The following is a 24,076-nucleotide window of genomic DNA, read 5'->3' as shown; positions in this document are numbered from 1 at the left end:
ACAAATGCTGGTGAGTTCATAAGTATTTAGTGTCATTTTACTCAAATAACTTTATAAAAGTAGTAGTTTAGAATCAACAGTGTATTAAAGTCTTTTCCAGAAAATCCTATATTTTCTAATTAAAAGTAGTCTTCTACCAAGACCCGACGATGTTATGTTTTAAGGAGTATTCTTTCTAAAATATTATCATTACCAAAACATGGTATTTGATTTTAAAGGAGTAGAAGGATATCACAAGTAAAAACATTAGGGAAAATAACGTATGCCTCAGCAGAAAATGCTGCTGACTAAGGCAAAAGAAATCATAGACTCCAGGAGAGTATCGAATGAACGACGCGCCTGACTCAGTCTAACGAGATGAGACACAGACCCCAGACAGTATCAAATGAATGATACGTCTAGCAAGGTCTAAAAACAGTGAATACAGTGTTAATTCCCGTTACCTTAAGGCTATGAATTATAAGGTAACCCCGAGATACTCGTAACCATACTGATAGACACTAGAGAACTTGACGCCCTGCAAGCATCAGAAAGAATGTGACATCTGTCATCCCTTGGCTTGGTAGGCCGTGGACTGTAGCTAGCAATCAGGGTGTGGGGGTGTCAATCCCGTATAGATCTATACGCACAATGCCCGCTCTTCCTATAGGAGACTTTGGTTACCAACTAGACAACGGAGAAGGCCGTGTCCTGAAGATGCATCTCGTATAGTGAGATCTGATGTAAAATACTGGACTAGTAATAGAGACTCACAACTGAACTGACTGATGTAAACCTATATGTCTATGCTTGTATACATATTATGTAACTAATGATCAAACGACCTTCGGACGGATATCCAATCCCACCAGACCACATCTCAACGAAGAAAAGGAAATATGGCGAACTAGCCTTCTTAAGTCCTTTAAACATTATTTATATAACTATACAAGCACAGGCATACATGTAACTAAGTAGAAGTGTTAACAAAGTAGAAGTATTTCATGAAGTAGAAGCGTTCCTCAAAGTGGAAATGCTAATAAGGTATAAGCGTTTACGAAGTAGTAGCATTAATAAAGTAGGAGTGGTTCGTGAAGTAGTAGCATTAATAAAGTAGGAGTGTTAATAAGTGGAAGCGCATCGTGAAGTAGAAGCGTTAACAAGTAGAAGTGTATCGTGAAGTAGAAGCGTTAACAAGTAGAAGCGTATCGTGAAGTAGAAGCGCATCGTGAAGTAGAAGCGTATTACAAAGTAGAAGTGTATCACGAAGTAAAAGCGTTAACAAAGTAGTAGTATTTAACTAAGTAGGAGCATTAACTAAGTAGAAGTATAACGAAGCAATAGTATCTAACAAAGTAGGAGTATAAACACATGGATGAAAACTTTGATGGAAACTTTGGAAAACCTTTATACTTGAGAAAATCACGACTTGGTATTCTTTTGTAAAATAAGTTTGAAAAACCTTTAGAAATCCTTTGAAAACCTTTCATTAACGCGTTTTGAATGTATTTTCTGATAAAACAATATAAGTTAAGAAAAACCTTTGTTTCGAATACTGTTGTAACTGAATTTGAAGTAAAACATACAGTGCTAGAGACAATTTGAGAAAAGCTTTGAACAGGTAAAGACGTTTTGGAAAACCATTTACAGTATCATACTTGGTAAAACAGTTGACAGTGTAATAAATCCTTGTACATGCGGGTTATATATCACATGAGATTGATGTGATAACTGGCATGTTTAACTTGTATTCCCCCCCCCCATAAAAGCATGTAAAAACATTTAAAAGGTTAATTCAGGTGTATGAACTCACCTGTTGTAAGTGGATCGAACGAAGGTGCCGATTGGGTGCTCGGTGTCTAGTAAAGACTTAAACACACTTAGTGACCTATTAACATATGATGACATATGTTTATATACAATTAGTAAATATAATACTAATTAAACACGTATACGCATCCTAAAGTGCAGAAAACACTTTGATTAAGTGTTAGGGGTGTCCCGGGTAACATCTATGGGTATGTATGGCCTAGATAAGGAGTTTACTCTTCAAGAGTGAACTCTTTATAGAGTTCACGGCCCTAAGACCAACTCCCCATGAGTTTACGGTCGTAAACTCATGGTGGGGGTGTTATAGGATGCTAAATGGTCTTATTTCACTCATAGAATTAGGCTAGGTCCAAATATAAGGCATGGGAATGGGTTTAAGGCAACAAATGGACCATTTGGGGAGTTTACAGCCCTAAACAAGGATTTTACGGCCGTAAACTCTTATATGTTCATTCCTTTGGTGTATTAAGGCCTTAATTGGTAGAGAATAAAGTTCTATGCATTTTTCCAAGTCAAATGAAGAAGTTAGGGCACCATTTGGGCACTTTTTGGGAGTTTACGTCCCATGGACCAGTTCTAGGGGGGTTCACGGCCGTAAACTCCTATTTCCTTGGTTTAATTATTGTTTAATGCCTTTACTTCAATGGTGGTTGCTTTTAGACATTTTCCAAGGCCATAGGAGGTGTTTGAGGGCATTTCTAACACTTGAATTTGAGTTTACTCCCCATGAAGAGGAGTTTACCGCCCAAGCATGTTCTTGGGCAGTAAACTCAAGTTTACTCCCCAAAAGTTAAGTTCAAGGTGTTCTAAGTCCGTTACCTTAAGTCATTTAGCCATATCTAAGCCTTAGGGGTAGTTTGGAGGGGTTTTAGGGCTTAAAAACCCCACTTAAGGGTTTTCACGGTCCAAGAGTGTTCTTGGGCCGTAAACACATACCTATTTGATGTCTTAAACACGAATTTGCATGTTAACTAAGCTATACAACAAGTTAGGATAGATTTCTTACTAGTTTGGGGCTCGAAACGGACGTTTTTGGCTCGAAAACAAGTTGTAGAGAGAGAGTGTAGAAAGAGGGTGAAAAGAGTGTAAATGAAGTTTACTCTCCCTTATATAGGTGCTTGAGTTTGGGCTCAATGGAAATCTACCCGATACTGCCGCTAAACGGGGCTTTTGGTCGCACCCGATTAAGTGGTCGTATTTCGACTTGGTTGAAACTAGAATTTTCAAGGGATTAATGAGGGTGTTTCTAATTTGTTTTCAACCCTTACCAAGTCATTATAAAAGTCCTACATTAATTAACCTCTTCCAAAAAGGCTAACAGACAGTTTAATAAAACAAGGCATATTAACGAAAGGAGTGGTTAAATATGACAGATTAAATTTCGGGTTGTCACAAGGGTGTTGCTATACGCACTCTCTTACTCACATAAATCGACATATAGACACTACTACACTAACAAAATAAGATATACAAAACAATCGTTATATTATATTTGGCCTATGATCAACAACTTGGTTGTAGTTATATTATATTTGGCCTATGATGGCATTGCTTTAATATGCTACCCACCAATCTTGACCTATATGTGCTTAAGCTTTGATTAGAGGTGCAAATATATCGAATTTAAAATCGATATAATAAGTTTATATATTTATTTACTTATTTAAATTAAGCAAACCGCTTTTGGCCTCTTGGGTGAAACCGAATTGTATCGATATTGGTATTGAGGCTAAAATGTCTAATTCTATGTAAATGGTCATCAAAATAGATTGGAAAGGACACTGGTTTAAAAAATCTATAGATACACAAATTTTTATTGTATTTTGCCATTGATTCCAATCTTCGAATTTAACAATATTTTCATGGTTGATCAGAAAAAAAAAAACCTAATAAATAAAACGTTTTACCATTGATATGATATGTTTTTTCGGCTATTTGAGATCATGCATGGAGTCAAAACGATATTTTTATACGTTTCATATTTCTTGACCATCATGGGGATCATTTAAGTGGTCAAAATCTTTCAGAAAAACCCCAAAATTTTTGTCTCGACAACAAATGTGAAGAAGTGATGGATCATAATGATAGTTTTTTTTTCTACTAAAACTAACAATCAAATTGAACCGGTTTCTTATCAAACCAAATAAAAACCCCATTCTTTAAAATTTTCAACATACAATGTTAAATCCTAGTTCAGTTATATCCAATCCAACAAATGTATGCTTGCCGATTCCTATATATGATTGTAGTAGTTCTCGAGCCCAAAATCCAAGATTTTATTATTGAACCTCCCATAACCGATTAAGTCCATAATTGAACATTGTTAAGAAAATCAGGACCTTCTGTAAACAACAATTTACATACTTTTCAACTTATTTTAAAAATGTTATAATGGACCTTTTAATCGGGGTGAACAACTATATTTGGAAGTTATTGCATAGTCTATATATAGTCTATAGGCCTCTTAAAGCTTATTGGGCTCAATATGAAACATTTCGAACCTTAATTGGGCGCTTATTGGGTTTACAGTATCTTTTCACAAAGCCACGTTTCTGTTCTGAATCCGCCTTCCCCCCTCCGCCCTCCCCCATTGATTACATTCAGCACACAGTCATAAGCTCTTGGTGAAGCGAAGAAGCGGCGTTCCTTGTAAGAGCACGAAGGATTAGCTTCTCAGGTTAGGTTTTATACTTCTGTTCGGGCTTTTTTCTTTCGTTTCCTGTTCCGTGTTTAATTCATCGAATTTTTATTTTTCGATTCGACCTAAACACTTTTGCAGCTGTAATTATGGCGATTGTAATGCTGTCGGTTAAAATTTGAGATTTTACGGGTTAAATTGGTTGAAACTAATGAATTTTTCGCACTTTTAGAGAGTAACATGAAGAATCGCCACGATGATATGCCTACTTCGAGCAAGATCAAATTCAAAGACAGCGATGAAGAAGAAGAAGAAGAAGAAGAAGAAGAAGAATCTGCTTCCGAAGATGTGAGTTTCAATATACACATTTATATGCTGAATTTCTAATGCTCGCTCGGATTTATGTTTATCGCGTTCTTTCCCGCAAGAAGAGGGACATACACATAGTTGATTTTCCATGGAAAATTTGATATAGAACTCTTATTTCTGGAGATTTTTGATAATTTACTGAACCTTACGATAAACATCACAAAGAGGAAGGTATTAGGTTCAAAATTAAGTAAAGAATGTATCATCAGGAGTGCTAATCCACCGTCACTCCTCTGTTCACCAATCACTACATAGTTATGTATATGGTGGCATTACTGTTATGATGCTGTTATGGTTGCTTACCACATATATTATGTATCCAATTATCCATGTTGAACCAATCTCTTGTAAATGGTGGTATGTGTTATATACTCAAGTAAAACATGTAATGAATTTTCAATTAGGATGGGGAGACAGAGATACATGAGGTGCTTGCAAATGTTACATTTGAAGAGTTGCAGAAGGCACGTTCAGATGGGTCACATGTAGTCAATCAGAAGCCTAAATTAGAGAGAAAGGGTAAAAGAGAGAACAAAAATAGGTATATGATCTATGCAACTTACTATTTTCATTCATGTTGTTACTTCACAGAGTTGTAAATGATTAAGTATGATCTATTTCTGTCTTTTAAGGCCAATGGAGATCAGTAGCAAAAAACCAGTTGGTAGATTTAGAGAAGTCATTCAGGCTCCTAAAAAGGTTAGCAAACATCTTGATTATTATCCTCTCTAGCCTTATCAAAGAATTCAAAATTTTATGATAATCATGAGGTTTAACTTTTTCTTGTTTTCCCTATCTTCTATAATCAGATTGTTCGTGACCCTCGTTTTGAATCATTATGTGGAACACTTGATGTAGATGGGTAATTTCTCCTTTCTACCCTCATTTCCTTGACTTTCTTTTATTAAGTCATTTTTTTTTCTTCTGTTACCATTAAGTTCATTATGTTTTGTTCAATAAATTGTATCATGGTTTAGATTGTTACATGATATTCATGCCCTTTTAATGTTCAATAACCTCCAAGATTATATCTTTTTTAAACTTCTTTGATCAACAGTAATAAAAATAATATAATCACTTATATTTTTTCTAAATCTTACAGATTCAAGAAAAGATATAACTTTCTATACGAGAGTGAGCTCCCTAAAGAGAAAGAGGTAGCTTTAAGAAATTCATAACCATGTATACCCTAATACTCGATACTATTATTTAATTTACAACTTTTTGATGATTATTATTTCATGATCTTGATAGCAATTAAAAAAGCAAATGAAGAAAACAAAGGATCCAGAAGTTATTAGCGGGTTGAAGGAACGTTTAGCATGGATTGTAAGTGGTTTTTCACTAAGTTAAAACTGATCAATTCATTTTTAAGATATAATTTTTTTTAATTCTTTTTTGTAAATTTTAGGACAAACAATTGAAATCAGCATCCACAAAACATACGGATAAAGAGATTCTTGTTAAGCATAAGAAGAAGGAAAGAGAAGCTGCAAAACAAGGGAAACAGCCTTATTATTTGAAGAAATGTAATCTCTCTCTTTCTCTTGACTTTCTTCATTAAGTCATTCTTTTAGCTTACCTTATTAAGTCATGTCACCATATGTTAATATAGCAAAATAAAAAAAAAGGGGTTAAAAAGTTTTCTTGATTTGTTTTTTTTTTTTTTTCTTGCAGCTGAAATCCGTAAACAAGAACTTGTTGAAAAATTCAAGGAGCTCAAGGTACAAGTACAATGTTTTATTTTTTGTATTTTTTAAAATTATAATGCTGACATGGCATGTTATTCACAAGGCATCGGGCAAGCTTGCATCATTTATTGAGAAAAAGAGAAGGAAAAATGCTGCAAAAGACCATAGGTTTATGCCATATCGAAGACCCAATGAAGGGGAAGAGTAAATTTGAAAACATGAATTTATATTTTGTGTTATTTTTGTAATTGAATTATTGTAAGATTGGTGCCAATTGTTCTAGAAACTTTAGTTTGGCCTTGTTGTTTTATTATATTAGAAGCCAAAAGGTACGTGGAAAACTTGTCTTTGACATTTGATGATTAACTACTTTACTAGGTTCATTTGAATCTTGAAAGAGATTTTGGCTTTTGAGGATTTGAATGGATGTTTTATGTGAGGGGTTTTATGGTCATCTTCATTGAACTAACATATTGAATTTCAACGATTGGTTCAATATGTTAAGGAGAACAAAAAAGTACGATCGGATTTTAGTGAAAAAAACAAAATAGGAATGATATTGTTTTTGAATTGTCTCGAATTGCTAAAATGGTTATCAAATACGAAGGGTCCATCTAATTAGATCCTTTATTAGTCTTAAAGGATCCTTCTAATCATTACCTTACCTTTTTTTTTCTTAAATAAACAAATCATTATATTAATCATTACCTTTTAATAATCATCATTACATAATAATTTTATGTCTTTTATGTATAATTATTAAGTCAAAGTATTTTAATAATCTTTTTTAAACTTGCAAAATAAAATATGTTAAATATAATTTTTTTTTATATATTTTTTTAAACTTGCAAAATATAATAGTTAAATATAATTTTTTATATTTTTTTTAAACTTGCAAAATAAAATAGGTAAAATATAATTTTTTATATATTTTTTAGGTTATTAAACTTGCAAAATAAAATAGGCTAAATATAATTTTTTTTATATATTTTTTAGGTTATTTGTATGTAATTTATTAAAATTGTTTTATTTAAAAATATTATAACAAAAGACTACAAATATGACATACTAATAATAAAACAAAATTTTGAAAGCAATACATATCAAAAGAGTTCAATTACATTCATACTTAATCCGTGATATGTATCCAAGGTATTTCAGAACTACGAGGCCTATGTTGATTGTATAATTCGAAACGCGACCAATACATAGTTTGCCAGAAAGATGCAGACGAGCTTTTATGAGCATTCCAATATGTTGTGGTTGGAGACATTGGGTAATTTCCTTTTAAAGACACCGAAATATAATGTCTGCCTACAAGTACCACTGTAATGTTTCGGTGAGATTGAAACTCTTCAGGACCTCTCCAAAGAGGGAAGCAGGTTGTAGATTGTTCATGGCTTAGACAATGAACAATCACACCAAACTTGTTGGCAATCAAGTAACCAGTCAAAGGCATAATCATCCAATGTCGCAAATATGCAGGTGACTCGAACCAACACAAAGACTCGTATACCTCATTGAACCCATCAGTAAAAACTTGTTGGTATGCATAAAATTGACTTTCTAACTCTTCAAGCAATTGTTGCCTAATGTATAGCCATTGGTCTTCACTGTGCCCTAGACTAACAGCTACCGCTCGAAACCCACAGTTTCCATCACCGAGTACATCTTGTATCTTGTCGATGTAATCATGAAATACATCAGGAATACTCTTCATTAGGAATGGATCATGCATTCGTGGTTCTTCATTTAAGTCAATGGCGTACGAATAATTATGCCTTTCAGGTTCTTTATTTAAATCCAACCCAATGAACTCTGATGTGGTAGAGTCATTGCATCTAGGAGGAGCTTGATTTGGAGGGTTGACATTCTTTTTATGTTGTTTCTTCATACTCGGCCGTCCGCGGGTCTTATTTTGAACTGTAGGTTCTCCAACATCAATTGTGCGTGCATCGTATATCTCTTTTAGTTTTTTCAAATAAAATTTTTTTCCTGCTTCTGTCTGCTTGTTGAAATTTTCTTTATACTTTTCAACTTCATCGTCGCAACAAATATTGCCTTTTTTTTCAGGCTTCGTATCAAAAATACTAAGCTTTCTCCAAAAGATATCTATTAAATCCAAGGGTATTTCTTCACCTGTATTAAAATACAAAATAAATATTTTTGTAATATTTAAAAATTTATATATGTTGTAATTGAACATACTAACCTGAGCTTAAGTAAACAGAAAGCATGCAAGCACATGGTAACCCACAACTGGTACGGACTTTGCAACCACAATTTGAGGAGTCTAACTTTGACACATTTAACCTTTGGAGCTCTCCTACTATTATATCAAGAGCTTCGTTTGAAACAGAACCTCTTAGTAACCCGAAGCAGTACAAATTATGATGCTTATATCGGAAAATTAAGCTTTTCTCAAAGCTTTCATTGATTGAAGTGAGTTGTGATTGCACAATTTCATTAATTCGTTGCACAAATCTATCGAGATTAGAACTTGCAGAGTCCAAAAATCTCTTTAAATTGGCATGTGCACTCTCGAGTCTATTGGTTGTGTTGTTTCCAAAATTAAGATGTTGATCAATCCAAACAGATACAAACATTTCTTTGTAGTTGTTCAACCAAGTATCTTCTATGTATTTCAAAACACCTGAATGTTGTGATTTAGAAGTATAGTTAACAAATACGTAAATAAATAATCATATGAAGGTTATGATTTAGAAATATCGCTAAAAAACAAGCTTACGTGGATATTTTATCAACATTGATTGAAGTCGCATGTAGTTTTTCGTGTAATCCATCAATGTTGGAGAATCAATTAGTAAGTTCCATAATGATCTAAAAGAGCGTCGATCATCTTCCAACGTGATACTTTTATTGCAATGCTTCAAAATGTTTTGTTCAATATGCCATCTACAAAGTAATCGGGCAGCATCCGGAAAAATTGTTTCACATGCCTTGATGAGTGCCAACTCTCTATCTGTGATTATTACACGTGGGTGCATACATGTATCAAGCGTCGAATTTAGACAATTTAACACCCAAGTATAGTTGGCCTCCTTTTCCCTATGTATAAAGGCAAAGCCTACAGAGAATGTCTTTTGAGTTGATGTAACACCAACAATTTGCACCAACGGCTTGTTATATTTGTTGGTTTTATACGTGGCATCTATTATCAACACATGTGGAAATGCACGCCATATCTTCCAAGACGTTGGATGAACGAAGAATAAATTTTCTAACTCATTTGAATCGCCTGTAGTAAACTCATAAACATAATCATTGGTGTGTAAAAGGGACATAAGAACCTGCATTGGAGTTCTTCCTGCTTGCTCGTGCATCCGAATCTTTTGTTGTGCATTGTATATTGTTTTAATTGTCGACACATTGTTTTCGTTTTGAACCTTCAATGCTGATAGGATGTCACGTGGCGCCACGTTCTTTCTTGTTAAATTAGCCACCAAACGAGTCTCATCGACTGATAACCGTCTTGCAAATGGATGACCTTCCATATGTTGTGCCGATGGATGATTATGTTCATCACATATTACTCTTAGCGTCCATTTATCATGTTCTTTTGAATACTTTCCTTCCAACTGAAATTGACAATTAGTCCTTTTGCTTCCAGATGCTCTTGTATACTCTTTAGGTTTATACTCTCTGCCACGATCACATATAAGTATAACTGTATGCACGTAGCCGTTCCCATATGCCTTTGATCTTCTAGTAACAATGACATATCCTAAAGAACGTGCGGTGTTTTGTGTCCACTCCAATAATTCCTCACGAGACTTAAACTTCTGCAATCAAATTTCAAGTGATTTAGCATATATGTTGTATTTGAAAGCATAATAATTGATATAATTATATAACCTGATTGGTAGAAAATGCTGAAGTTTTTGTAGAAAAATCTTTATCTCTAGCCGACAAGTTGATTCCAAAAAACTTAAACATCTCTAAATAAAAAAAATAAAAAAAAAAAAAAAAAAGATAAATAATTAGAATATTGCACAAATATAAAAATGAGAAATACATAAAAATAAATATTTTATAAAATTTTAATACTAAAAAAAACTTATTTAAATAACTTTTATAAGAAAAGACGTATTTTTTAAAAAAAAAATATATAACTTCCGTTTTTTTTAAAGCCCACCATTTTAAGCCCAATTCAATATTTTTAATACTCTAAACCATCCATATAAATTAGAAAATAAACCCTAAAATCATAAACTATTATTAGCCGTCATCAAAAATTCCCTCATCCCCACAAATCTGTGAGCACGAGCAACCTCCATCTTCGTCCGACCAGGAGCCGCGACCACCTCCACCACCGGCAACAACATCTATTTTCCGATCACGGTTACAACCAAAGTGAAAACGACGACCACCACCCCCTCTCCTCTAGCCCATTTCTTTCTTGATCTCTCCACCAACGAATCTGTCTCATCTCTTTCTCCTTACATTTCCGACAACACCCAAACATCCCACTCATCTCCTTCACCCGTATTTGTCCCTCCCTCATCTCTTTCTCCTTCAAAAACTTCGACATTTGGACCACCACCTATCGATTTCTCTCCCTCTCTCCCTCTTTCTCTCCCTCTCCCTCTCTCTCTCTCTCTCTTATTTTCTATTATGACCGGATGTTGTAGAAACACCACCGGTGGTCGGACCGGAGGTGGTTACGGCGGTGTTCAGTGGAGGTGTTAGGTTGCGTTGGATAATAAGAGTGGGCAGAAAATATATTTACAAGCATTTTCATTTTACCTTAAGTTTAAAAACAGAAGCTATTGTTTGTTTACATTAAAAATGTATGTTTTGATTTTATATTAGATATGTGTTATAGTTGGATTAGTTGACAATTAATTGGCTATTAAGAGGATACATATTTCAATGTTTGAAATTTGTAGATAATTGTAAAGATCAAAATTGTATTTGTAAATATCGATATTGAATTTGTTATAAAATTAAATAAGATGGTTAGGTTATTTATTCGTTCAATGATTTCTTTTACAGAAAAAGAAAAGGCTGAAAAATATTAAATTTGCAGAGTCAAACAGTTTAATTTCCTAGGTATTGAAAAAAACATCATTTTGACTAAAAAATATCATAATTACAGGGTCCTATAAAGAAATATGAGGTCCAAAGAAACGACAATTTGTAGAAAAAGGAAACTAGACCTAGGTTGCTAGAGTGCTAGGGGTTTGTCTAATTTATGAAGAAGAATGGATATCACTAATATAACAATTACAAGTAATTATACTATCAATATGTATTTTCTATTTACATATAAATTACTATATTTTGCTACCTTTTCATTTTGACCATTCGAATCATTTATTGTAGCCAATAGCCATTTTGCCTATATCCGGTTTTAATGCTGTCATTTCGTCTCATTTAGTTATATGGCATCTTATGTGGCAATGTGGAGTACACTTGACTATTTCCCTTGTATATATTACTTGTATTTATTATTTATTATTTGTTATAAAATTAATTAAACGTTCATAATAAAGTTTGAAAATATTAAGAAATGAAACATTCAAACATTATAGCTTTAGACAGTTCTATACTAACATTGTTATAATTTATGGTGATAGACAAATAATTTGTTACCACCCCCAAAAGCCAACATTTTGCTACTATTTTTAATAAGTTCCATATGCCAAGTACTTAGGGGGTGTTTGACTTGTCTTTTTTAAAAACAAAAGTTTTTTTTTGAAAAAGTTACAAAAAAATCCGGTTTTTCTAACTTTTCCAAAAAGTCAGTTTATTTCTATCTACAATCCAAAAGTAGTTTTTAAAATGTTTCTACCAAACATCTTTTACCTTTTATCTTTTCCAAAAAGGATTTTTGTCTCTCAAAAAAACAAGCTAAACACCCTATTACTCAACATGACTCTTATTGAACCCCTAAGGATACTCACATCCATATAACACTCATGAGCATTGGTGACCTATACTACTCATCACATCAGAAACAATATTTCTTCCTTGCACAAATTCAAGTATTTGATAGGAAAATATTTCTTTATGAAAGATCTCGGAGAGACTGTATATATATTGGGTATTAAAATATATAAAGATAAGTTAAAGAGACTAATTGGGTTGAGTCAAAGTACTTATATGAAAAAAAAATTAAACTGTTCGAGCTATAGACAAAACTAAAAAAAGATTTATCCAGTTGTCACATGGTTTCTGGAAAAACTTGATAAAAATTCCATTCGGAGCTTGATGTAGTTTTAGATGTTAAACTTGTTTCTTTTTTCAGAATAATTTTGGATTTTTGAATTCAAATTACATACCCAAGTGTTCTCTAATAACATAAAAAATAATAATAATCATAAAATACAGAATAATAAAAAAATTGTCTAATTGATATGATTTTTAAAGTCTTTCGAAATTAATTCTCCTGTTACTTCATAGTGTTGGCACATGAATGCGACAAGATACATATGAACCTACAACATCAAATGATGTCCCATTAGACCCCACCAATGTTCCTTTTAAGATACATTTACTTACGAATTTCGTCTAAAACAGGTTTTAATAGTTTGACAATTGTCATAGTTAATCCCGGCTGAAAGAGCCTTTCACCAAAATATCTGGTTGGATAAAGATCGGTATTTAATACTCGTATTCATCTTTTAACCTTCTTGGTTCTTGTAGATAAAAAAATCAAAAAACTTGGAGACTTACAATTAAGTTCTTTATAACCTTTATTGCTAAATTAACTTGTAAATGAAATTTTTTTAGACTTTAGATTATAAGACAATCGATAAGCATATGAATTTGGGAGTGTTCAAAACCAAATTGCTTTCGAATGCTAGAACAAACAAATCAATAAAAGTAAGCTCTTATTCCTACATCTAACCCAATTTCTTAAAACTAAATATAAAATCAAATGTTACCGATTTTACTCAAACCCGTTAATACAATACCAAAAACAATTTAAAAAAATGTACATTCTTGATCTCACCTCACTAATTATGTATAATAATTAATAATACATCCTACTTACAAAAAGGTTACTTTAGCAAATCAAAAAAGTTGCTTCTAACCTCCCCCATTAAAATCTATTCAAAATCTTTCATTTAGGACAAATGAGCACAGAATCCACACATAGTCCACCTTTAGTGTGTGTACAATCAATTTGTGTCATTGAAAACTTGATCTTCATTGGCACTTTTGAATCCTCAACAACAAAATCACCAACTGGATAAACATTCCATTTTCCAGGATCAGTCAAATAGCATTGAGTTGTTGCCTTTTGACCATCTGAAGTTGACAGCTGGAATTTGACCGGTTTTATATCCCAGCCATGGACTTGATCGGAGTTGCAGACCCGCCGCCCGAACCGCCTGCCCGACCGCCCGAGTTGCAGGCGGAAGAGGAGGGTGTAGCTGCCCGGAGGGAAAGGGAACTCCACCTCCCCATCAACTTCAAACCACCATATTTGATGGAGATAAGCCACCGATCGGAATCTACACAAAAATGTTTTTAAGATAAGATGAAGATAGGGGCAAAATAGTCATTTTACTTGGTGTAAAAGGACAAAGTGATGTTAAGGACTACTCGTGCTAATAATCAAACATGTGGACTAAAGCCATGACTTTTTAGAAAGTTGAGGGAAAAAGATGATATCTTTGATTGAAGACATTAGAAACCTCACCTTGATTCTTCTGTAGAAATCCAACTCCAGTATCGACGATCATCGATGCCTGTTATTGCTAATCCATTTGAAGATATCAACACACAAGCTTTTCCTGTACCCTTATCTAACCAAACTTTCTGCAAAAGAATTCCCAAATCATATCAGCTAATTTCATGTAAAACCCCAAAAATCTATTTTGAAAAACGAATATACCCTTTTAGATTCTTGAACAACCAAGATTACAAACAAGAAAAAGAAGAGGAGCATAATCAAACTCTTGAATTTTGTGGTTTGTGGTTTGTAGTTTGTAATACTTGTTACATACAATTCGAACTACTTTTGTTTCAAGATCTTTGTGTTTCTCACAAACCCTGATCACTAATCAAACATAAAACCTTCAAATAAGAATTTGTTGTTCTGTTCATCCCCAAATCTAAATAAACGCACAAAGCAACATAATTTTTTTTTGTTTTCGTTCACAAACACATAATCAGATATGTAATAGAAGAATTGTGGATCAAACTTTGTTGTTTATCACATACCAAAATCAAAACAAACGTTGAAAGCGACATGTCATATTCTAATTACATTCATGAACACGGAGACAGAAGGAAAGGAAAAGGGAAATTTTTGTGTATCAAACCTTTGTGCCGCCATCAATGGAACTAGGCGCAGATAACCTCGCGTAAATTTCTTTTTTACAAAGAGTCGAAGAGAAATTATTATTATCAAATACCCTCGATATAAACAAATCATAGTTCTTCGGCAGTTTTGATTCCCACACAAATTCAGCCGATGACGCATAACGAAAAGCACGGTTGAGAGATGCGAGTTTACAGATTTCTTGTGGGTTTAAGTAAACAAGAACAGAACCCACCACACTCTCCGGCAAATCACCTAGACCTGGCTCCGACGGCATCACCGGAGCAGAGGTGGTGCTGTTGCACATAAGAAGAAAAGATGAAAAGCCAGATCCCATAAGCAGAAACCCAACTTCTAGATGAATTGAATTTAATGGGTTTCGGTGGTTCGATTAGAAATTGATCGAAATTTGGGGCAAATTCCGGTGGATTTTGGGAGAGAAAGCGAATGGGGATGAATAAAGGAAGTGTAGTTATTTAATTGGCTTTATTTATGGAGAGATACTTTTTATAATTGAGCAAACTACAAAATTAGTCCCTCAATTTTTACTAACATGCATATGTAACTGCGTTAAGAAGATTTTTTTAGATGGTGTCTGTTTTGAAAGATGTAAAATATCTTTGATCATTTTTTATTTCAGAATAAATTGTGGATCAAATCCTTTTCTATATCTTTAATCTTCGTTAAAAGATATTTGTTTTCTAAAGTCTTCATAAAAAAAGCGGGTAGTGTTGGTGTCGGTGGTGGTGTTGGTGTCGGTGTTGAAGCTAGTGCCCGTGTTGGTGGTAACAATGGTATTGGTGCTGGCTAGAGGTGGAGGTGGAGCCATGAAGGTAGTAACGGCAAAGGTGGTGTAAATTACTCATGAACAAAATAAAATATAATATATGATTTAATTTTATTTATATTTGTTATGATTAATTAATTTAAAAAAAATATTAACTTAATATTTTAATTTATATCATTGTAATTTCATAAAACATATAATATTATTTTCTAAAGGTAACAATATAATTTTTCTTAATATATAATATTACTTTTAACTATTGTTGTTGTCAAAGTTGTAGAACTCGCTACTCAGTAATTGTTCGGTCGACTGTCGAGTAGTGAATATTCGAGAATACTCGGTATGTACTTAGACTCAGTAATTCATATAGAAATATCTTTAGGGAAATTATATATATATATATATATATATATATATATATATATATATATATATATATATATATATATATATATATATATATATTTCTAATAAATGAAACTTAAAAATGATATGTGTCATTTTTTTAAAATGTCTCTTTGACACGTGATATTTTTCTATAATTTTTATTATTTCATTTTTTTGGTAACAAATCAAATTCAATTCAAATTTTGAAAATATAAAATCATATCCTAATAACATTATTATATTATTTTACTTAACATATTAATTCATAATTGCTTACAATCGACAATATATTGGGCTTTTTTGACATTTATAATTTTTTTATCTATATAAAAATTTTAAATATACTAACTGTGGTTTCCACGAGTTATCTCTCTCTCTCTCTCTCTCTCTCTATATATATATATATATATATATATATATATATATATATATATATATATGTTGTAATAATCATATGTATGTTTTAAATAATAAATCATTAAGTGTATTATACATATTAATATTGAAATTCTTGATTTTTTTCTATTTAAGACAATTTTGACCCTTTGAGCGAGTTTGACCGAGTTGGCCAAGCACTCACCCGAGTTGACCAATTTGGTTAGAGTTTTACTGATTTTGACCAATTTATGAGTTATTTGGCTGAGTTGGCTAAATCCGCCTTAGTAAGAGTCCGAGTTCGATTACTCTCCCGAGTTGGTCGAGTTTTACAACACTGGTTGTTGTACGTTATTTTTAATCCATTATTTGGAAACTTTTAATGAATATAAAAATAGTTTTATAAATACTTAAATTAATTTGGTCCAAAAGGACCGAACCGAATATGAAAAGTCACATCTTTTTCCCCTTGCACGATTGTTTATTCAGTCTTGTGTTCTATAAATCATTACCCAAAATACTCACGTAATGTTTAAGGTTTAACTTATATACTTATAAATAGATTTTTGGGTGTTTTGGGTGTTTAATGTTTAGTGTTTAATATGTTGCTTAATAACTATATATTAAGATTGTAGTGGTTGGATTTTACATTTTATATATCAATAATAGTTAATCCGTGTTATTCGTGTTTATCATAAACTACAAAAGTCATACAAAATATAGTATTTATAATCACATTGTAAATGTTATTTGGGTTATTCGGCTTCTTAATCGTCTTGTACATGTTATTTTGGTTATTCGGGTCGGAACCGGATAATACTCGAACCGAACCGAACCCGTATTGCTTATTTGGTTTGGTTTTCGGTTCATATAATTACCCTTATTCGGTTTTCGGTTTATTCAGGTTTGGATCGGTTCAGTTCGGTTTCGACCCGAATAACATCCCTACTTATGTATGTTTAATTTCCCCCTAAGGCCATTTGTCTAGCCCAAGTTATATATATATATATATATATATATATATATATATATATATATATATATATATATATATATATATATATATATATATATATATATATATATATACACACGATTATGTATGTTTAATTTCGCCCTATGGCCATTTGTCTAGCCCAAGTTTATATATTGTACATTAATCATTAATGAGCATAAATTTTGTATGAGAAAATAATTGTTGTCATAGTATAAAGCAAATCATGCAAATATATCATAAAATATATTATTATTATTATTATTATTATTATTATTATTATTATTATTATTATTATTATCGTCTTCTTCTTCTTGCAATGGTAGGGGTTTCGAGATGCGATTGACTAAGTTAAATTGGCTCCTACTTCAAATAGATGGGTCTGGTCTCTATTAGGGAGTTGTGAGTTTTCAAAAGCTTCATTTCTAAATTCTCAGTTACTTGCTTCTTCCATAGTTACTTCCTCGCCAACTAGAGTGAACTTAGATTCATGGGGCATGGATATTTCTTTTGTACCAAATATATGTGGCTCTCTCTCTCTCTTTTTTTTTTTTTTTTTGTCTGCGCGCGCTATGAAAAAGAACCTTTGATACATGTTGCTAGATGGTGGAGTTTGACAATCCAGAATTTTCATTTGTATGTTGATTGGTTATCTTGGTTCGCTGTTTTACGTTTATAAGGATTTATGAAGAAATATTTTGAAACAATTTTTTACTTGATGTGGTGACATGTTTGGGCCTTTAGGAATGCCCGGTTGTTTGCAACTACAAAACGGAAGATGGCTAACATTTTTGATAAAATTGTTACCTAATTTTTCATGTGGTTTAATACAAGAAATGTGAAAGGACATTAGTCAAAGGGTTCCTAGGGTTCCGAGCCACTACTCAATTTTAGCTTCAAAGTGTAAAAATGAGTAAAAAAAAATCTATTTTTTTGTATTAAGTTGCAACAACTAAAAAATATATGCAACTATCAGTATACATCGCTATTACTACTGTAAACTTTTGCGTCTACGACCGACATTAGTTGAGTTGCTAAAACCTTTCATCAAACACCTTGAAGGCAACAAATCAATCACTATTGATGACAACATATCATATCTCAACAAAAGGAATACCCGTATGTTCTTGGTTAAGGTCGATCTCAATCAGAGGATAAAAAGGTGGGGGCAATTGTTCATTTTACAAACATTGATTAATCTAAGATCGTTGGACAAAACCATCAGATACCGATAAGAATCATGGATGCTTATCAAATCTTGGAAGGAAATGAGATATTCTTTTGTTCTGTTTATACCAGGAGTATTAAGAAAACTAAGCAAGCTGATAAAAATTTCAACGAAAATAATTTAGAAATTTGGTTAATATTTGATAAAATATTATAAATGGTTGGCAGAATTAATAAAGTCGGTTTGCTTTTTTTACTTTCTTGTTTTATATTCAAAATGTTTATATAACCTACTTTAATTATTAGGAAAAAGTTGGCTGCAATACAATACCGTGTAATATATTTAATTAGTAAATTTAAGTTAGATGGCTACAAAGAACAGAATATTATTCTCAAAAGTATGAGATAATATTATATAATAGTGTTTCTCTCCCTCAAGACTTCTACAACTACTTTCTTCATGTGCTTGTTATTCCCAAATTTAGAACTCAGTGAGCTATTTGTAGATTTTGAAGGCGGGATGAGTTGAGCTAAGCTTAAATAGTAAATAAATTATCTTTAAATTTCTCTAAATCTCTAACTCTATAAATTATCTTTAAATTGGTTAAATTAATCATATTTTTTAGTACAGCTAATGCATACTTATCTTAATCCTAAATCTATAAATTTAATTATTGCGAAACTCAAATCTTCAACCTTTTAGTTGATGGTCACCTTTCGAGCATATATAATAACGTTGGACTAGATGTCTTTTAATGAATGAATTTTATATACAGTCAACTTGGGTTCATTTCTCTAAAATGCAAATACCAACAACAATCGATTATTTAAACAAGTTAAAAGCACAATACACTATGATAGTTTATATAAAAAAAAAAGTATATGATATAACGATCTTAATTTTAGTAAATATTTTAACGATTACAACTATGGATAGTCTTTATACAAAAAATACTAATATTAATAGTGATACCCTTGAGTATATTTCAAACATATTGAGTTGATTATCCAATGATAAACAGACCAGCAGTATAAGGAATAAAAAAAAATACCATTCAATCAATAAGTCAAACTTTCTAATTTCATTTGACACAAATGTGTAATTTCAAAGTAGATTAGATTAGGTTAGATTCGATTAGTTTTGTTACCACTTTGAATTTAATTAGTTATGTTTCTACTTATCTCCCAAGAACCTTGTAATATTCTATTATGTCGGGGGATAAATTTTGTCAAAAAGTGCACCAAAATTATCATCGTTTAAAATACAAAGTGCATGCTTCCATGTGACAAGAATAAGATGCTCCAAAGCACTAAAATTCCACTTTTCTTAGTGTTCAAGAAATCTAGAAGATCAAAAGTAACAAGAGGTGACAAAATAAACAAATAAGTTATATTGGTTAACGGTTGAAAATGCATTTTTATGATGGATAGTGTCGGGCCAGATTAACCTCCCCAAAACCTTTGTATCCATGTGTTTAAATTTTTAATAACTAAATTATTGAATATAATTACTAAAATTAGAATAATAAAATAATAATCATTTTTTAATCAAGTTTTGACTCTTATGACTTAGCTTCATTTTTAACTACGTTCCTTTCGAAGCATGAGTTGGTAGTTGACACGTATTATCATTTCTGATAATCCGAAAATAAAAAGTAATTACCTTTCGGTAATTACTTTATCGAATAAACATTTCTTATTATCATAAAATGTTTTTAAACAAATTTTAAGTGGTTCGTATGGGCGAATAGCAACAACCACATTTGGTGCTCCACTTGCTCTATTTGATTGGCATCAAATCAAAACCCTGATTCTACGTGTGAACAAATGAAAACCCTAATGGAATTGAGCATGCTTCCACGTTGATTTGTGATAAGATGTGTCCAACATAGCAATTCGATCGAATCATACTTGTTATCATCACAAGAAGACCAAAATAACCCGAACACTATTTCAACTTTGACATGTATTAAAATGAGCCCAAACCCATAAAGGTAGTTTCGGTGCTAAGCCCATCATATTTCTAACTCTCCAATATAGCAAAGGTTGCAAAAGCCTTATGTAACGAATCTAAATTGTAAATTGAAGATGGTCTCAAAATATACATCCAACCCATTTTATAGAATCTGTCTAAAATTTGGTATAGTGCCAACTCAATGAATTTTAAATTTGATTAAAAGTTGACAAAATTGCAAAAATGGTCCCTGTAGTTGTCAAAATTCTGCAGTTTTGGTCCAAAAAAGTTTGGCGGTGCATCAGTGGTCCAATTTCAAATACCTTATGCAATTTTGGTCCCTATAGTTGGAATTGTTGTGTGTTTTTGGTCCAAACCCAACATGAAATGACGAATATGCCCTTTGATAATTCTTTTTTATTTATTTTTAATTTTTTATTACTATTTTAATTAAAAAATAAATTAAAAGATTAAAATAAAATAACTCTACCCCCCCCCCTCTCTCTCTCTCTCTCTCTCTCTCTCTCTCTCTCTCGGTAGCCATTCTCCAAACACCACCACTCAGTTTTGATTTAGGGATTTTGAAGATTGCTTCCAAAATTTTAACAAAGAACCACCGATGGACCACCCGATTTCCTCCTTGAACACCACTATTCTCATCACAGTAACCAGAAAACACCACAACCGGGACCATCCTTCTTTCTTCATCTCCAGAAAACACCACCAACGGAAACCTTCTTCATTCATCAGTGGTCCCGATCTATATTTTTTAGGGCTATGGTTTCCTTGTGGTGACAAATGGTGATGGTATGCGACAACAATGGTGGTGGTCAGATCCATTGTGCAGAAGTTCAATCAAACACAGTAGAGCACCAGAAATTAACTTGAGAAGGTGAACGAGACGGAGCCCCCTATAGAAGAAGAGAAGAACGGTCATACACAAGCCCTAATTTTCAAAAACTAGTTTAGGAGGACTTGGAAGAAGCTCCAATGGAGGATGATGTTGATGGTGGCTTTAAAGAGCCTGATTTTAGAGAAACTCCACCATTTTCGTCCATTAGAATCCATGTTTCGATGAGTGGTCATAAGATATAGGAGAATGAGAACCAGAGGAGAACAGTGGAGGAGGGAGAAGTGACGAAGATGCTGGTAGTTGACAATGACGAAGGAGTTTGGTGTTCGTCTTCAGAAAATGGAAAAGGGGAACAGAAAGAAGAAGAAGAAGAAGAAGAAGAAGAAGAAGAAGAAGAAGAAAAGGAAGAGGACGATTATACGGATTGTGTTGGAGTTCAGGTGCTCGCCGGAGTTTTGGTGTTCGTTGGATGTCTTGGTTTTGGATGAAACTCACACTTCCTGTTATGATTTCCGGTGAAAAAATAACATTCCCCCGTAAAGAAGTCTCCTACGTTTTCGGCGAAAATGGTGGGCGTCGGAGGTGGTTTCAGGCGAAACGGCAGCCACCGATGGTGGTTCTGGACAAAAGAGGGTTGCACCGGTTATGGAGGTGGAGTTGGTGATGAATGGGTTTTATGATAAAGATGGAAGAGTAGTGGGTTATATATTTATTTATTTATTTATTTTGTTTTAAGATGAAAAAAAATATATAAATTAAACTAATTAAAGTATTACAAAAAATAGAAAAAATAAATTATAAGGGTATAAAAGTAATTTCAAGTGTATAGGGACCAAAATCACTAAAAAGATTCAAAATTGGACCACCGGTGCACCACCAAACTTTTTTAGACCAAAACTGCATAATTTTGACAACCACAGGGACCATTTTTGCAATTTTGTCTTAAAAGTTACTGAAATTAAGATGCCAACTGTTCACGTGATTTAACACTTAGACGAAATTTTCAAAAATAGTCCCTATAGTTTCCGGAAAATTGCATTTTTAGGATATCTTTAGAAGATGTTACACTGATGGTCTATGTGGTTTCTAAATGTTATGCGGTTGGTCCTTTCACTATTAAATCTAATTTTTGGCGTGTTAAATTTTTTAGACAAAATTTCACAATCGGTCCCTTTGGTTTACATAATATCACAGTTTGAGGACTTCCTAGCAAAAAGTCACGCGATTGGTCCCTGTGGTTTGTAAAATTACATGAAAGGTTCTCCTGCCGTTAAATCTAACTTTTCTGCCGTTAGATTTTAAGGAAAAATACTATTTTGCCCTTGTACCAATATTGCAATACACTACAATCTTCAAGGACCATTCGTGTAATTTTTTAAAAATGAAATTTTGTATATATATAAATTATAAATATAAATTCCGTGTGTGTGTGTATATATATATATATATATATATATATATATATATATATATATATATATATATATATATATATATATATATATATATATATATATATATATATATATATATATATATATATATATATGGGGATAGTGAATATACATTACAGTCCCACCTAAGCTTAGGTACACAACCTTTAAAATATGTCGTTTTAACATGCTAAATATACCCAGTTTGGTTTCAATTGGTAAATATATCATTCTCCATAACATTTTTTTCTTTCATTATCATTTTATCATCTCCGTTTTCTTTTCCTCAATTATCATTTATTACTTCATCCAAGTGAGCATTACTAAACCCTAAACCTAAACCTAAACCCTAAATTTAAACCCTAAACACTAAAGCTAAACCTTAAACCCTAAATCTAAACACTAAACCCAAAACCCTAAACCCTAAACCTTAACCCTAAACCCTAAACCCTAAACGTAAACCTAAACCCTAAACCCTAAACTCTAAACCCTAAGCCCTATTGTGTCGATCTTGAATTTCCATCTTGAAGTATTAATCGTGAATCCATTAACCGTAATCTTTATATAGTAAAACAATGTATTTTCAAGAGGTTTAGTACCTAAGCTTAGGTGGGGCTGCAATGTATATTCTCTTTTCCCTATATATATATATATATATATATATATATATATATATATATATATATATATATATCAAAATAAATAAAAATTCTCTTTTCCCTATATATATATATATATATATATATATATATAATCAAAATAAATAAAAATAATAGATGAATAATAAATAACTATATATATATATATATATATATATATATATATATATATATATATATATATATATATATATATATATATATATATATATATATAAACAACAAAAGGCGAAATAATGATAATGATAAATGCAAACATAAAGTTGCTAACGATATTAACTATGGAGCATCAAAGTAAAAAAAAAAAAAAACCATAACAACAAAAAATTAAAAAAATTCAACAACTTGATATTTTTTTTAATCTTTTTAACATTTTATTTATTTATTTATCTTTATAATTTTAGTTATGTATGTTTTTTTTAATGTTTTTATTTATTTTAATCTAAGTAAATAAACTTAAATTCGATAAATCATATCGAAACTTTTTTTTCTTAATTATGAAATGAAACGCTAATGTTTTTTCATTTTTTTAATTTTTTGTTGTTATGGTTTTTTTTTTTTTTTTTTACTTTGATGTTCCATAGTTAATATCGTTACCAACTTTATGTTTGCATTTATCATTATCTTTATTTCGCCTTTTGTTCATATATATATATATATATAT

The 24,076-nt window shown here is 31.9% G+C and overlaps 3 protein-coding genes across 4 annotated transcripts; 1 reads left to right on the top strand and 2 right to left on the bottom strand.

Moving 5' to 3' along the window:
* Nucleotides 1–4,327: 4,327 nt before the first annotated feature.
* On the top strand, nt 4,328–6,926 carry LOC144999749 (rRNA biogenesis RRP36-like protein). 2 transcript variants are annotated; one of them, XM_078958912.1, is made up of 10 exons: nt 4,328–4,486; nt 4,680–4,795; nt 5,221–5,357; nt 5,449–5,515; nt 5,626–5,678; nt 5,919–5,973; nt 6,071–6,145; nt 6,228–6,345; nt 6,494–6,540; nt 6,611–6,926. In XM_078958912.1, exons 2-10 carry the CDS (start codon nt 4,688–4,690, stop codon nt 6,713–6,715), a joined length of 765 nt encoding a protein of 254 aa, XP_078815038.1. In that variant the 5' UTR covers nt 4,328–4,486; nt 4,680–4,687; the 3' UTR covers nt 6,716–6,926. The 2 variants fall into 2 exon arrangements, with proteins under 2 accessions (XP_078815038.1, XP_078815040.1); XM_078958914.1 differs by having other exon boundaries at nt 4,361–4,486; nt 4,589–4,795.
* Nucleotides 6,927–7,636: 710 nt separating this feature from the next.
* On the bottom strand, nt 7,637–10,853 carry LOC145002968 (PKS-NRPS hybrid synthetase cheA-like). Its single transcript, XM_078962145.1, has 5 exons — nt 10,742–10,853; nt 10,384–10,466; nt 9,257–10,310; nt 8,720–9,160; nt 7,637–8,646 (listed from the first exon to the last, which is right to left on the bottom strand). The coding sequence occupies exons 1-5, from the start codon at nt 10,851–10,853 to the stop codon at nt 7,637–7,639; spliced, it is 2,700 nt and encodes an 899-aa protein (XP_078818271.1).
* A 2,549-nt stretch (nt 10,854–13,402) lies between these two features.
* LOC145001711 (F-box protein PP2-A13-like) lies at nt 13,403–15,268 on the bottom strand. The gene is made up of 3 exons (XM_078961059.1): nt 14,805–15,268; nt 14,180–14,298; nt 13,403–13,991 (listed from the first exon to the last, which is right to left on the bottom strand). Exons 1-3 carry the CDS (start codon nt 15,138–15,140, stop codon nt 13,598–13,600), a joined length of 849 nt encoding a protein of 282 aa, XP_078817185.1. The 5' UTR covers nt 15,141–15,268; the 3' UTR covers nt 13,403–13,597.
* Between the last annotated feature and the right edge of the window lie 8,808 nt (nt 15,269–24,076).

Source organism: Lactuca saligna, chromosome 6 (genome assembly GCF_052625555.1).
Source record: "Lactuca saligna cultivar CGN05327 chromosome 6, ASM5262555v1, whole genome shotgun sequence".
NCBI classification, from domain to species: Eukaryota; Viridiplantae; Streptophyta; class Magnoliopsida; order Asterales; family Asteraceae; genus Lactuca; species Lactuca saligna.
Note: the sequence above shows the minus strand (reverse complement) of the source record. Positions and strands in the feature narration are given on the sequence as shown.